The sequence below is a fragment of the Colias philodice genome, chromosome 19, assembly GCF_061535455.1.
Source record: "Colias philodice isolate Cphi_HAF_F1 chromosome 19, ilColPhil1 Martin Lab GWU primary, whole genome shotgun sequence".
NCBI lineage: Eukaryota > Metazoa > Arthropoda > Insecta > Lepidoptera > Pieridae > Colias > Colias philodice.
The window spans coordinates 9209864-9224229 of NC_143104.1; the positions used below are offsets into that span (position 1 = coordinate 9209864).

Sequence of the window (14366 nt, forward strand, 5' to 3'; positions counted from 1 at the left end):
AATTGATAATAATTTATTAAGTTTTATACCTAGCGATATTGTGAAGAAAATGAAAAGGAAAAAGTAATTTGAATTGTCAAAAATTTTACATAGAAATATCGGCTTGCATTACACAAATCTTATTTGTTTCTATTATTATTTTCTTTGTAAATCACACAAAATACTTTTCTAGATGATCAAATTATTATCTATATTTACGTAAAAATAGAAAATTATCACAAACTCTAAATTCAAAATTATCACAATAAATTGTTAAAACATATGTAACTTGACGGTAATTAATAACCAAACGAAATTTAAAAATACTATAATTCAGTACAATAAAAAGCTTCTTTTCTCCCATTGAAAAAACATAGTCACATACACTACACACTACGATAAAGTCAGGCGTATTTTCCCAAGTATTTAGGGAAGATTCGGGTTCAAGCCACGGCATTTCTATTATGCATCTTAGTGGAGCGTATGTATGTATGTAGCATTCATGTATGTGGGACACTGTATGCCAGTTATGACACGTTCCAGGACCTAGATAGGTTCAATGGCTGTCTAGAATGAGGGATTGGTAAGCTCGAATATTTCAGACATGTTTGCATAATGTATCGGTTAGGTTCTTACCTGTGTATCGACGTACATAATTTATGTATAAATAATGTTATCTACGTAATTTTGTTTAGTAATAAAGGGTCCGATAAAGGGTATAAGAATTAAATATAAAGAATAATTAATGATAATGAAGCTACGCGTAAAAGAGCGTGTGTGCCGACCACACTTGTCAGAAGTGAAACTTATTTGGCAATATTTTTTTTTTCTTTTAATAAGGCACCCGTCATCACAGGGTGTTCGCGCCACCTCTGGATTATAGTCCAGAGACATTTTTTGCTTTTTTATATTTTTTTTTTGTATGGATAATATTAAAATACAATAAAAAATACAATATAAAATACTACTTTAAAACAAGATAAAAAATACTAGATTAAATTACAAATAAAATGACTAAAATATTATACAATAATTGCTAAAAATGCTGTAAAATTAAAATTATTATAAAAATTCGGTAAAAACACGGCACAAAAACATTCAACTTAATCCTATATCACAGTAAAGAGCTAACTAATATCACACACTATTCCTTTGGTTGACTACGACTACAATATTTCTACAATATTGTAGGAACGCATCCCTACACTTGTCCCCCAGGGCAGAAGGCAGATTCTCACCCGTCATCGCCATGCCCAATTTTTGTTCAATAGCATATCTATTGCTTGCAAAAATTGGGCACTCGAGTAACAGGTGAGGAACCGTCTCCTCAACTCCAGGCTGACATAGACACGACGGATTATCCTTCAGCTTGAATCTGTTCAAGTAGAAGGCGAATCCGCCGTGACCAGTCAGTATTTGTGTGGTGTGGTGTGTGATGTTTATTTTCCCGACTACCTTGTATGCAGTAGCAGCGCTTGGGAAAAAGAGCTTCGTGACTCCGGCCGTTCCTCCTACATCGTATCTCCTATCCCATTCGCTGATCGTATCCTGTCTCAAAATACGCTTGACGAATGAAACAGGACACAGATCGTAATCCGGTTTCCTCCTCAACCCCAGAGCGGCCTCCTTGGCTAACTCGTCTGCCCGTTCGTTCCCCTTAAGCCCCGCGTGCACCTTAATCCAAAACAGGGAGACCTCCCGCCTCTGCAATGCAGCGTTTCGGAGGGCCGCCCGTGTTTGCACAGCCAGGGGATGACGGGAACTCAGGGTAACCGCCTGGAGCGCCGATCTGGAGTCGCTGAAGACACCGACCTTTGCCGCTCCGCTCTTGCAGGCTATGTCTACTGCTCTTTTGAGCGCTAGGAGCTCGGCCTGATAGACGGTACAATACGGTGGCAACGCAAGCTTAACGGCCTTTGTCTCGGCCTCACCTTTCCATACGGAAAGGGCGGCTCCGACGCGACCCTCAATCTTGCTGCCGTCCGTATAGACCCTGTGGACGTGGCTGTCAACCACGTCGGCATAGGTGTCCTCATCTACCAAGCCGAACCCCAGCTCTACCTGCTCTGCCGGATGTGGGTCCTCAATCGCGGGTGCCATTCGTTCCACCTCCCTGTCCCTCAACACCGCCGGGTGCGACACACCCCTCCCGATCTCATAAAGCCTCGAAGCTTCGAGTATCCTGAGATCAAGAGGGAGAATCCCAGCCAACAGCATCGCAGAGTTCAGGGAGACAGTCCGATATGCTCTGCAGATCTTCAAGGCAAAACCCCGTTGAACGGTGTTAAGCCTCTTTTGGACCCCCATCTTTTCCGCTGTGGGTGCCCACGCTGCTGATGCATACAAGATAGTCGGTTCTATAACTGCGATATATATAGTCTTAACTACTTGGGGGTTAAGCCCCCAACTTACTCTGGCTGCTCTCGCTAATAGCTTGTAGCGGGCGATTGCCTTCTTGCAAACGTTCCCAACATGGTCGTTGAATGTCAGGCCGCCGTCAATAATAAGACCCAGTATTTTAATATTATCAAAATACTGGATGTCCACACTACCCATTGTAAGTCGTGGCTTGTCATATTTTAGTTTTCGTGTCGAGAGCAGGGCACATGTCTTATGTGGCGCGAATTTCAGCTTATTTTTGACACCCCATTCGTCAATTATTCCTAATATGCGGTTTGCCTTGACCTCTATTTCTAAACCCGTATCGCCATCAAACACTAACACTATGTCGTCGGCAAACGCCTGACAGAACACTTTCATCTCCTCTAACATCCACAGCAGGGGATCCAACAAGAGGTCCCACAGGAGCGGTCCACCTATGGACCCCTGTTATTTGGCAATATTCAAAGATACCAAAATCGTCGGATAATTCCATGATATGACGGTATTGCCATGACGCGACCTTGAAATATTACTCTCAACGCCTAAAGAAGTTTTACTTGAAAACTATAAATGCGGATTATTTTTCCTTCTGAACAAAATACATCAATTTTTCAAGTAAAGTTAAGCGGTTATCAATAACTTCCTACCACACATTCAACCCTTGCCTTGATTAAACATGTAAAAATAAAATCGATACACAATTTCCCATTCGTCCACAATCCGGTCATCTATCGCGGCTTCATTTCCTGACCCTTGGACCCTTTTGGTAAATTGAGTGAGACAAATGCACTAGTGATGTAGTTTAATGAGTTCAGCTAATCGGGGTCATCTGTGAGCTTCTTGGTTTGGAGTTTTTGCTTCAAGATAATATAACTATAACGTAATTATAATATGCAACATTAAATACTTAGATGTTTTTATGAGGCGAAAGAATAGGAAACATTTGATCGTGAGACGGCATTTGAAAGTGCGTCTTTTACAGTTTTACAAGTATCGTTTAAATAACATTATAATATAAATACGTTGCAATAACATTGAGCTATTATTACTACGTAGTGATGTAAGTAAGTGATGTAGGCGGTATCGTCTCCATACTCTCCGTAGTAATAGTAGCTCAATGTGTAATCTTCTTATATATAAAAATGAATCGCAAAATGTGTTGGTAAGCGCATAACTCGAGAACGGCTGAACCGATTTCGATAATTCTTTTTTTATTATATTCCTTGAAGTACGAGGATGGTTTTTATGTAGAGAAAACGTAAATATGTACCACGGGTGAAGCCGGGGCGGACCGCTAGTCTTATATATAAAAATGAATCGCAAAATGTGTTGGTAAGCGCATAACTCGAGAACGGCTGAATCGATTTCGATAATTCTTTTTTTATTATATTCCTTGAAGTACGAGGATGGTTCTTATGTAGAGAAAACGTAAACATGTACCACGGGCGAAGCCGGGGCGGACCGCTAGTAATAAATATTTTAGTTACATTCTATGTAATAAGATGAAATTAAAAGACTGCAGTGATAAGATGTGCGTTTAAGACCTGCTAGGGTTAATTATTTCGTATTTTCAAAGCTTTTATTCATTATGACATTCAAATGTTATTAGTAATAAGTAATAACATTACAAAATACATTTCAATTATAGAGACAAGAGCTTTACTTTTAAAACAACCTTTATTATTTACCTAATACAAATAGTTTTAAAACGAGCCAGATACAGTAATTTTCTTTTTATTCAGATACCTACCATTAAAACAAACACGCATAACATTTGGAACATTCCATATTTAAATCGAGTTTCAGAAGTTGCAAACAAAAATTGAAACGGCAGTTATAATTAAATCTCACGCCAAATTACGGCTAATTTGAACTTAAATTTTAAACTGTTACTCAACATTTGAGTTGCAGTGGATGATTAAAGCCTGCACTGCGAACAATTAACACTACCTAACTCTGACAACAAATTCCATTGAACTAACCTTAAGCTCTAACTCATATCGGTTCATCTGTTAGCATATTCCAAAAGCTACAAGCAAATACAGCCATTAAGTACTTGCTTTAAAGACACTTTTCGCCTGAATACCTGCTCAACGACATGAATTTGTGATAATCTTTTAAAAGGTGCTGCTTCTAGGTTACATTGTTGAGTTTCGGGTTTACTTAGGTTTTGAATATTAAACGTGTTTTTACTTGAATGTTTTGAGGTTAATGTTGTTAGTGATTTACATGAGGTGTTTAATGTTTTGTGCTTTTATAGGTTAGTTACATATTATTATGTTTTCAGGTTCATTGGATATTATGTATGATTTTAATTCATGTTATAGGGTCTATAGTCTATACTTTTTGAAACTACTGAACCGAATAGATACCTAATAATATGAATCAGTTAAATGTTATATTTGATGTTACTTTCTAGTACCTATCGAACTCCGTGCTTTCTTAATTAAAAATTAAGTAAAAAGGGCTTGAAATTGAATGGAATATACGAACACAATAAAGATTTATTCTTCAATATATATATTTTTTATCTGAATATTTTAGACGATAGATAAAAGTTAACAAATTTAATATTAAACTACGATTTAATAAGAACGTTATAATTTTGCTTACAAAATTAAAACATTAAAAGCAATCTAAACAATACACAGCACAAAATTGAAACAATAAAGAAAATTTTCAAAAGGACAAACAAAGTCTGATTATGAATAGCTTTACAGAAGGGTCGTCAGTGGCTGGCTTTATATATCGATTGACCTCATCCTAAAACAAATGGTCAGCGACAGCTATCTGCATAATGAATATTTTTGAACAGACTATATATAAAACTGTAAGGCCGGGTCCACATTTGTAGCATCTTGACGTATCACGATCAGTCGTATCGTATCGAGTATTTGTATCATAAATATGGACGCTCATTTGTCCATGTCGTATTATAAAGGCGTATCTTGAAAAAAAACGCGTCCATACTTATCAAATGCTGTATCATCTCAGTGTATCGGCGACAATGGACGCTCCAGATCGCGTATCAATTGCATTCACGTCCAAACTTGATCGATACGATGTGTATCCTCTTTGATGATCGCGGAAAAACCGACACACGATGGTTCGCGGTGTATCACGTATATCGTATCGTAATACAGTATCAAAATACGTCCATACCACCGATCGTGATACGCGTATCAGATACGAGGTGTATCATGATACACGGTTAGTGCGGATCGGGCCGTATCAGATACGGTGTGTATCATCAACGGGTATCATCTTGCGTCCAAACTAGCGATCATGATACGCGCCGAGGCCACGCAACGGAGATACGATACACCGAAATGCTACAAATGTGGACCCGGCCTAAGGCGGTTGCGATAAACTCACTTCATTGTGTCTTTTCGAATGCTATTAAGTAAGAACTTTGTGGGTTATTTTGATACAAATGATTGTTTGAATGCAATACTATTTTCGGGTGAAGATATTTAATTATTATCTATTTTTTTCATACATTTATTGAAAAAATTCAAATAGCAAATAAACAGGTAATAAATTTAAACAGATATATTTATTTTAGTTTTCAACTTTCTAGCTGTAGATTTACAAAGACTATAAATATAAATTCGGTAACTTCATAAAATTCATGTACATTTTTTCCCACTTGAAATTTAACCTATACTAGATTAACCAGGTACTCTACCTGAAATCATAGGCTATATACTTGTTAAATCTTCTCAAACTAGAAGAAAATCATAGGTACTATGATTATTATATTAAATTACATAACAATTTTTAAATTCCAAAACGTAGGTCACATCAAAATGGTCATGCCAAGAATAGATTGTATACAGTTCAATAATGCAGTAGATAGATCCAACAATGTCTCCAGGGAAACCAAACTGTTGTGGCCCATCCAGTATTAATGTATTTGCATAACTCATGTAACGTATAACCTGTATTATATTATCTGTGGTATAGCATACATCGGTTTGGGCGTGCATTATACTAACATCTATACTAATATTATAAAGGTGAAGAATTTGTTTGTTTGAACGTGCCTATCTCAGGAACTACTGATCCGATTTGAAAAATCCTTTCTGTGTTAGATAGCCCATTCATCGAGGAAGGATATAGGCTATATATTACTACGCTAAGACCAACAGGAGCAGAGCCACGCGGGTGAAACCGCGGAACGCAGGTAGGTAGTGGTAAATATTTTGGGCAGCGGGTCAGGCGTGGGCTTATAAGCAAAATGAAGATGGATAACATTCTTGTGGTGGCTTTGATAATTTAGTTACAAAGTTCACTAATCAGTGTGTAAATCTAGTTATGAAGATTGCCTTGGTAGTGAATGAAAAAAGGCTGAAGAGAGAGAAATGTTTTCCTGAAATGACGTATCCAATAATTATAGAGATAATATTTTTTTAGCATGTTTGTTTCTCCTGCCGTAAGAACTACCAACTACTATTTCCTTACTTCTTACTTAATAACAAATGAAGAGAATATATACATATTTCTAATATAAATAAATCTCTGAGATTATTATCACTACTAAACAAATTGTTTAATTACAGTATCCAATTGACTGAGAACTGCAAAATTTCTTTGCACCGCGTTTAAGACGTACGGAGCTTATAAAATGTCTCACACAAAAACTGAGCACATCTCCACATTTAAAAGGACATTGAATTCAAGCGAAATCGTTTAATTTTATTATCTGTACCGTAACTGTTTATTAGTTTCCGACAGCAGCTCTGGGGACACTTGTTGAATGACCAACAAGTTTGACAACTTTTTCACTGGACGTTTAATATTAGATGAGAAATGCACTGCTAATATTTAAGTAAAATTTATATTGTACTAGCAGTCCGCCCCGGCTTCGCCCGTGGTACATATTTACGTTTTCTCTACATAAGAACCATCCTCGTACTTCAAGGAATATAATAAAAAAATAATTAACGAAATCGGTTCAGCCGTTCTCAAGTTATGCGCTTACCAACACATTTTGGGATTCATTTTTATATTATAGATTTGTGTATCAGAGGAATTTGTAACCAAATATTTTTGTACAGTTGATCATCAGCCATGGATAATAATAATTGATGTAAAGTACTATGAAAGTATAAAATCTTGTGTCCAATAGAAAGGAATGGGCTAGTTACATTTCATAAAATTTCAAGTATTTCGATCTGCAATTTTTTTATCTCAAAATATTATTTAAAAGACTTAATATTTTATTACAAAATACCTACCTCTATAAAATAGAAAGATTATTAATTATTCATTCGAAGGCTAATTTCAGAAGCTCTAACCTATCTAGAAGGAACTATATTTAAAATTAACCGCATTCCCTTATTTAAAACTCACTTGAATATTGATTCGATAAAATTATACGTATAAAAGACGCCCAGACTCTCCCAGACTGCACTCTTTCAGATTTTGATATGCAAATAGCCACTTCTTTGAAATAGCTGTAAATATTGCAAGAGCCTTTGAAATACAAATTTCCTTTCATATCTAATCGACGTGAAGTACAGTTCACGGTATAAATCCAATTCAAAGTATTGGTTCGTTGAGATATTTTAGGTATCATTGAGGAGTGCACTTTACTTGCATATATTATTCAAGGGATGAGTGCTATTTAGTAATTTGTTATTTCAGTACTAGGAACTTCTATACTTTATGTATTAAATACGAAGGCAGCTAAATTACCTCATTGCTCATTATAAAGAGCTACTTTCAATGCATAATAATTCGCGCAATAAGATTTTCTAAATTTATAAAATACTTTTAACGGAGGTTTCGGCTTTGGTTCTTTTTAATTATAATTGCCCGTGTGTTTTTTACTAGAACTAGTAGATACTAAACAAAATATAATCTAAATCGTTAATGTGTACTAGACAGTAATCAACGCAAAAAATAGCGTATCAATACAAAAATACAATACTTAAAGTTTTCATATGATAATTGATATAAGCATAATTATTATTAATTACATAGAGTGTAACCTACATATTGCAGAAGCTTTACTTTGTGTTCAATTAATGCTAATATAAACCGTGCAGTTCCTTCATGCGCAAATGCATTCAACTTGCTTGGTAATATCTTAATTAGTGGTTAATTGTATAGGAATAGTGTGTGTAAAATTATAATCAATATTGTTAGTTAGTATGAATTAAAACAATTGATCAGAAGTGGGATAGTGTGTACATAAGTACTGGGTTACTATAATGATAGTATGTTAAAGAGACGCAGGCAAAATATATGTTACATAAACAACAAATTCCTATGTATACTTTATTCGTGTTATGTTTATAATTTAAAACGTTTATGAAAACTTCTAAAGTCAGCAAGTTATATTATTTATTCTAACATCAATAAGTGTCCAAAAATTATTTATCGTTAGTTATAATAATATGTAAGAACTTAGTAAATATAGTAAAGATACTATTTCAAGTCATCACTTTTAAATAATATTATACATGAATCACAAATCACTTAATAAAACTTAAACTGCACTTCTGTAAGAAACCTGAGTACCTAGTTATCATGTACTAAAATATTATCATAAACCGACCACTACTTCATTATATTAAAAGTTTGTTGTACGCCTCTAATTAGTATCTAATAACAGACCCTAATCCTATGGATCGGGAACTTTAAACTAAGTGTACCCTTATAACGAAGGGGGAGGTATTCGAGCTTCGGCTTACATGACTTGACTGGAAGTGGCTTATTATGAGCGATCTTTAGTACATGTTTCATGAGGCTCGTTATGGAAACTGTAGATAAGTAATAAAAATATAAGTCAAAATATGATTGAGCAAATTGTTTTTGTCATTGTATAAATTTATAATGTTGATGTTGTGTGTGTTAAAATTAATGCTTTCTTTATTTCTTTCAAATCTATTAAATTCATATGACGAAATATTCTTGTAAGTAAACCTTTTGCGATGTTCATGAAATTTTGTGTGCAGTTAATGCTCGATTAATTAATATCATCATCAGGTCATCCAAGTAAGGCTATACATATCAAAGATAATGCATAATGCATATTACATATTTTTATGAATCAAGAATCGAGTAGAAATTTAGTTAGTAATTGTGCTAAGCGATTCATTGAAAAGTAGCCCCATAATCCATACTAATATTATAAATGCGAAAGTAACTCTGTCTGTCTGTTACTCAATCACGCCTTAACTACTGAACCAATTTGCATGAAATTTGGTATGGAGATATTTTGATACCCGAGAAAGGACATAGGCTACCTTTTATTGCGAAATATGTACCACGGGCGAAGGCGGGGCGGGCCACTAGTTATATATATAAATCCTTTTTTCTATGAAGTCTCTTCTCTATATAGTAAACAAACCTCTTAGGGATTTCATGATTAATTCATTTAACTATTCATAATAATATGGGCTTAGATTAATACGGAATGAGTTATTGCGATATTTTTCTATCCATAAAGTAATATAAAACCTTTACCATGATTAATCAAATAGAATTTATTTTTAAAGAGATTAACACTAGACTTCTGAGGCTAATAAACTAAGCCCTGGTAGATATTTTTAAATTTTAAAGGGAAAGCACAACACATTTTCTTTTTGGAAGCATACCACGTGGGGCAATGCTTGTTTTGAAGCCTATATAAAATCAAGTAAAAATCATTATTTCGTGCACAGAAAAGAGCGCATTATATCAAGTCGCGAATACAACCTAGGTACTTCTTATATATAAAATTCTCGTGTCACAATGTTAGTCTGCATACTCCTCCGAAACGGGTGGACCGATTCTCATGAAATTTTCTGTGCATATCGGGTAAGTCTGAGAATCGGCCAACATCTTTTTTACATATGTACCACGGGCGAAGCCGGGGCGGACCGTTAGTTATAAATATAATTAGTAGCTCCACCCAACGGCTGTCCCGATTAGAAAACTATTTAGGCGAACGAATTTAGAATTAAATTATAACCCAGCGGAGTCACAAAGGGTCGTGATCTCGTTAAACTTTGTTACGTCGGATTTTATGGTAATTTACGAGGAAAATATCTAATGGAGAAAGATTAAAAGGGCCAAACTAGTTTTATTATATCGGCAAAGTTCTGTTATGTTTCTGTTATTTGAAACGTATATAAACAGTGGAATATTTTTGGCTCACCTTCGGTTGTTTTATTGGATTTGTTTCAATTTTTGTAATTGAATATGAAAATGATATAGGTATTATTTAGGTAAGTAGTTTTATAAATTCAATTCTATCGATTATAGTATTGAGTGTTATTTACAATTTCATTAAATAATTTGTAATAAGAGAATTAATCGATCGACTTGTACATTTAGAAAAATTATTATTGATTCAACAAGCGCCATTGGGTAGTTATAATACAGAAATTACCTACCATCGCGAAAACCACAAAGGAATCCCATATTTCATATTTAAAATTTTCAATGTTATAAATATTCCTTTTTCTATACAAAATGTATGGTATATTCGCTTTAAAAATTATAATAATGTGCACATAAATATTGTCCATACATACTCTGTGATCTATTATAGTAACCCGATAATTTGGAAAATCCAAAAGTGCACGCCTCATAATTTTTTTTAAATAAATATTTATTAATTATTATTTTTGTTTATTTAATAACAATTAAACCACATCGAATCAGACCCTGAAAAATGAAAGGGTTCTATTCCTGAGCATACTCAAGCGTAAGAGAAAAAAAAAGACTCGATTAGTAAAGTATTTCGGTCGCTATCGTGTTAACAAGAAAAAGGATCCGCACATACAGACACACGGACGTCCAAGACAGAACTTTTTTAAATTGTTTTTTAACTAGTTTAAATAACAAAAATGACATCAAAAATATCATGAACGTTAAAAATAGTGTTTTTTCTTAATATGTGTGTGTATGTATTATCTTACAAGTGCAATGTATGATACATAAAGACATTTTAAGTTTGAAAAATCAGATGTTTTGCGCGAAGTGACAGTAGTACCCACCTCAACGCTTCGCTTATGAGGCGTGCAATACTGTTACGGTTGAACGATCGACAACGCTCTTGTGTTTCTATTAAATATTTTCATGGAATTTATTTTTAAATGCCTAGGACCCTTTTTATTTATATTTCAATACGATTTTTAGAATATAGAAAAATTGTCCGGTTTAAAAAAAACAAATCCTAGCAATTGTAAAAAAATCGGTAAAAAAAATATGGAAAAAGGTTGCCCATAGCAACATGCATTTATAACTGCATCAGTAAGACAATTTGAAGAGGATCGTGTCTAAATTGGTCGTTTCGCTTTTCACACGCCAATTCGTACTACACTAGTTTGAAAAAAAACGTAGGTAATAACTTGTGCATGATATTAAGCAAAACATGTGATTCTTTTATGATAAGTGTGGACCCGGCTTAACGTGATGCTAATACGTAATGCTACGACGTGATGATACGACGTGATACTACGACGTGATGCTACAGCGTGATGCTACGCTGTGATCGTGATGCTACGGCGTAATGCTACGGCATGTGTTACGGCGTGATGCTACGCTGTGATGCTACGGCGTGATGCTACGGTGTGATGCTACGGTGTGATGCTACGGCATGATGATACGGCATGATGCTACGGCATGATGCTACGGCATGATGCTCCGGCGTGATGCTACGGCATGATGCTACGGCGTGATGCTACGGCGTGATGCTACGGCGTGATGCTACGGCGTGATGCTACGGCGTAATGCTACGGCGTGATGCTACGGCGTGATGCTACGGCGTGATGCTACGGCATGATGCTACGGCATGAAGCTACGGCATGATGCTACGGCATGATACTACGGCGTGATGCTACGGCGTGATGAAATATGACATAAATAAATTTTCTAGTGTTTCATTTTACGCGAGTATTTCTAAAAAGTATCAGGAACTGTAGAACTCAACTGCACGCGATAAGAACTCACATTTTTTTTTTGATCTGCTAAAAATGATCTGCTACGGGAAGTTGGCAGATTTTATTTTTTCAAATGTCGTTTTTTAAGGTAAAAACGCCAGAACTATTTCTAAAAAGTATCAGGAACTGTAGAACTCAACTGCACGCGATAAGAACTCACATTTTTTTTGATCTGCTAAAAATTATCTACTACGGGAAGTTGGCAGATCATTTTTTCAAATGTCGTTTTTTAAGGTAAAAACGCCAGAACTATTTCTAAAAAGTATCAGGAACTGTAGAACTCAACTGCACGCGATAAGAACTCACATTTTTTTTTTTTGATCTGCTAAAAATGATCTGCTACGGGAAGTTGGCAGATCATTTTTACAAATGTCGTTTTTTAAGGTAAAAACGCCAGAACTATTTCTAAAAAGTATCAGGAACTGTAGAACTCAACTGCACGCGATAAGAACTCACATTTTTTTTTTGATCTGCTAAAAATAATCTGCTAAGTTCACTAACATATAAGTGAGTAGGTATAGCGACATTTTCCTAAACTAATGCAAACAATAATTTTTGTGTCGTGGCCACACCTAATTACTATGGCCTATATATAGGTATAATAATTTTTTACAAGTTAAGCTATTGCATAGCTTTTATCGCGGGCCTTGACCGCGGGGACCGAATCGAGAAATTCCGTAACGAAAAAACCTCACGCTCCCCACTCCGACGGGCTCGGAGGTGTGGCTTGAAGGCATGCTATGCAATACCGCGGCAGTCCCCGAGTGCCACACGTCTTTTTTAGGATTTCAGATTCAATTACCTTCCGAATTCTATATTAATACCAGAATGAACACATTAAATTAATTTCCGCAAATACGATTTTCTATATCCAGTTATGTAGTATCGATACGAGAATTAATCACAACTAAATTCCATCCATCTACTATCTATTATAAGCGGCAAAGTATGCGAGGTTGGATCAATATGTCTCCTACGTAAAAATGCTAAAAAATCAGGATTAAATGCAAAACCTATATGAATTGTTATGATTAGTGGTTTTGAGAAGACCATAGAATTGAAAAAATTACTGAAGATAGTATGTCGATTATAGGTACTTCAATTATTAGACGAAAACGTTTGTAAGGATGGACGAAATCCATCCAGTTATGTTACCAATAGAATTATTTAATGGGTTAATAATTTAATAGGTTATTTAGCAAGGAAAACATGAACATGGTGTATCAAGAATGTTCAAGTATAGCTATTTTCACGCAAAGACTGTTGATCCGATATCTATTAAAAATAGCACATTAACAAATTACAATCCAGATAATGCATTTCTTCTTGATTCTCTAGCTTCTTGTTCTCTACCCCTCTTACATTAGTTATATCCATGTCATATTAAAACCGTAACTAATTTGCAGTAGAACCACGATTAAGATAGATAAAAAAAAGTCTGTGGTAGAACAAGATCGTCTGCGTCGTACAGCCGCTTCGCTTCTACGCAGATCCATCTATATGGAGTTTTCTACTTGTACTGAAATAGGGTACTCACAACGTCGATAAGCTGACTGAGCCGCAGCCCCATCTTCACGGTGAGCCGGTCGGAGTTGTTACCCACGGGCCGGATGAGCCGGTTGTAGTTGGACAAGAGGTCGTCGTACAGCCGCTTCGCTTCTGGGTTCGCGACGCTTAGGCGGCCACACACGCACAGTACGCCGACCACAAACGCCAACACCATCTTAGGCTAACACCTCCCCTGTGGACAATGAACGTGGGTTAGTAAGTATCTCGTATCTTAGTACATATATGTTCTGTTTCTATTTTTGTTCTGTTAACACTGATGTGAACAAAAAAGGTAGATTCTCTTTTCGTATCATTTTTGACGTGACAACGACTTATAATTCGATAGAGCCGGCTGCACGCACGAAAAAACATGACTCATGCGGCGTTACCTCGCTCTGAGGCGTTCCGTGTAAGGCTTGATGTGCAAGCGAGAGCGCGGAACGAGCGACAAAGAAGCACAATCGGTCGTTGTCACGTTCAACTATCGTCCGTAAACCGACTTTACAGACAACCAATTTT

At 35.7% G+C, this 14366-nt stretch overlaps 2 protein-coding genes across 2 annotated transcripts in view; both read right to left on the reverse strand.

Annotated features, from left to right (window-relative positions):
- The window catches only part of nAChRalpha1 (nicotinic acetylcholine receptor alpha1), a 54768-nt gene extending 40746 nt beyond the window's left edge, over positions 1 to 14022 (reverse strand). Inside the window, exon 1 of the mRNA XM_089707229.1 lies at positions 13837 to 14022. Within this exon, the coding sequence (XP_089563355.1) occupies positions 13837 to 14022 (186 nt within the window). The remainder of the gene's footprint in view (positions 1 to 13836) is intronic.
- On the reverse strand, positions 998 to 2504 carry LOC149480121 (uncharacterized). Its single transcript, XM_089707344.1, has one exon. The coding sequence runs from the start codon at positions 2284 to 2286 to the stop codon at positions 1117 to 1119; it is 1170 nt and encodes a 389-aa protein (XP_089563470.1). The 5' UTR covers positions 2287 to 2504; the 3' UTR covers positions 998 to 1116.
- Positions 14023 to 14366: the final 344 nt, after the last annotated feature.

Excerpts from the sequence above, each read along its gene's own strand:
- LOC149480121 (XM_089707344.1), bottom strand. The coding sequence starts at position 2,286 with ATGGGGGTCCAAAAGAGGCTTAACACCGTTCAACGGGGTTTTGCCTTG.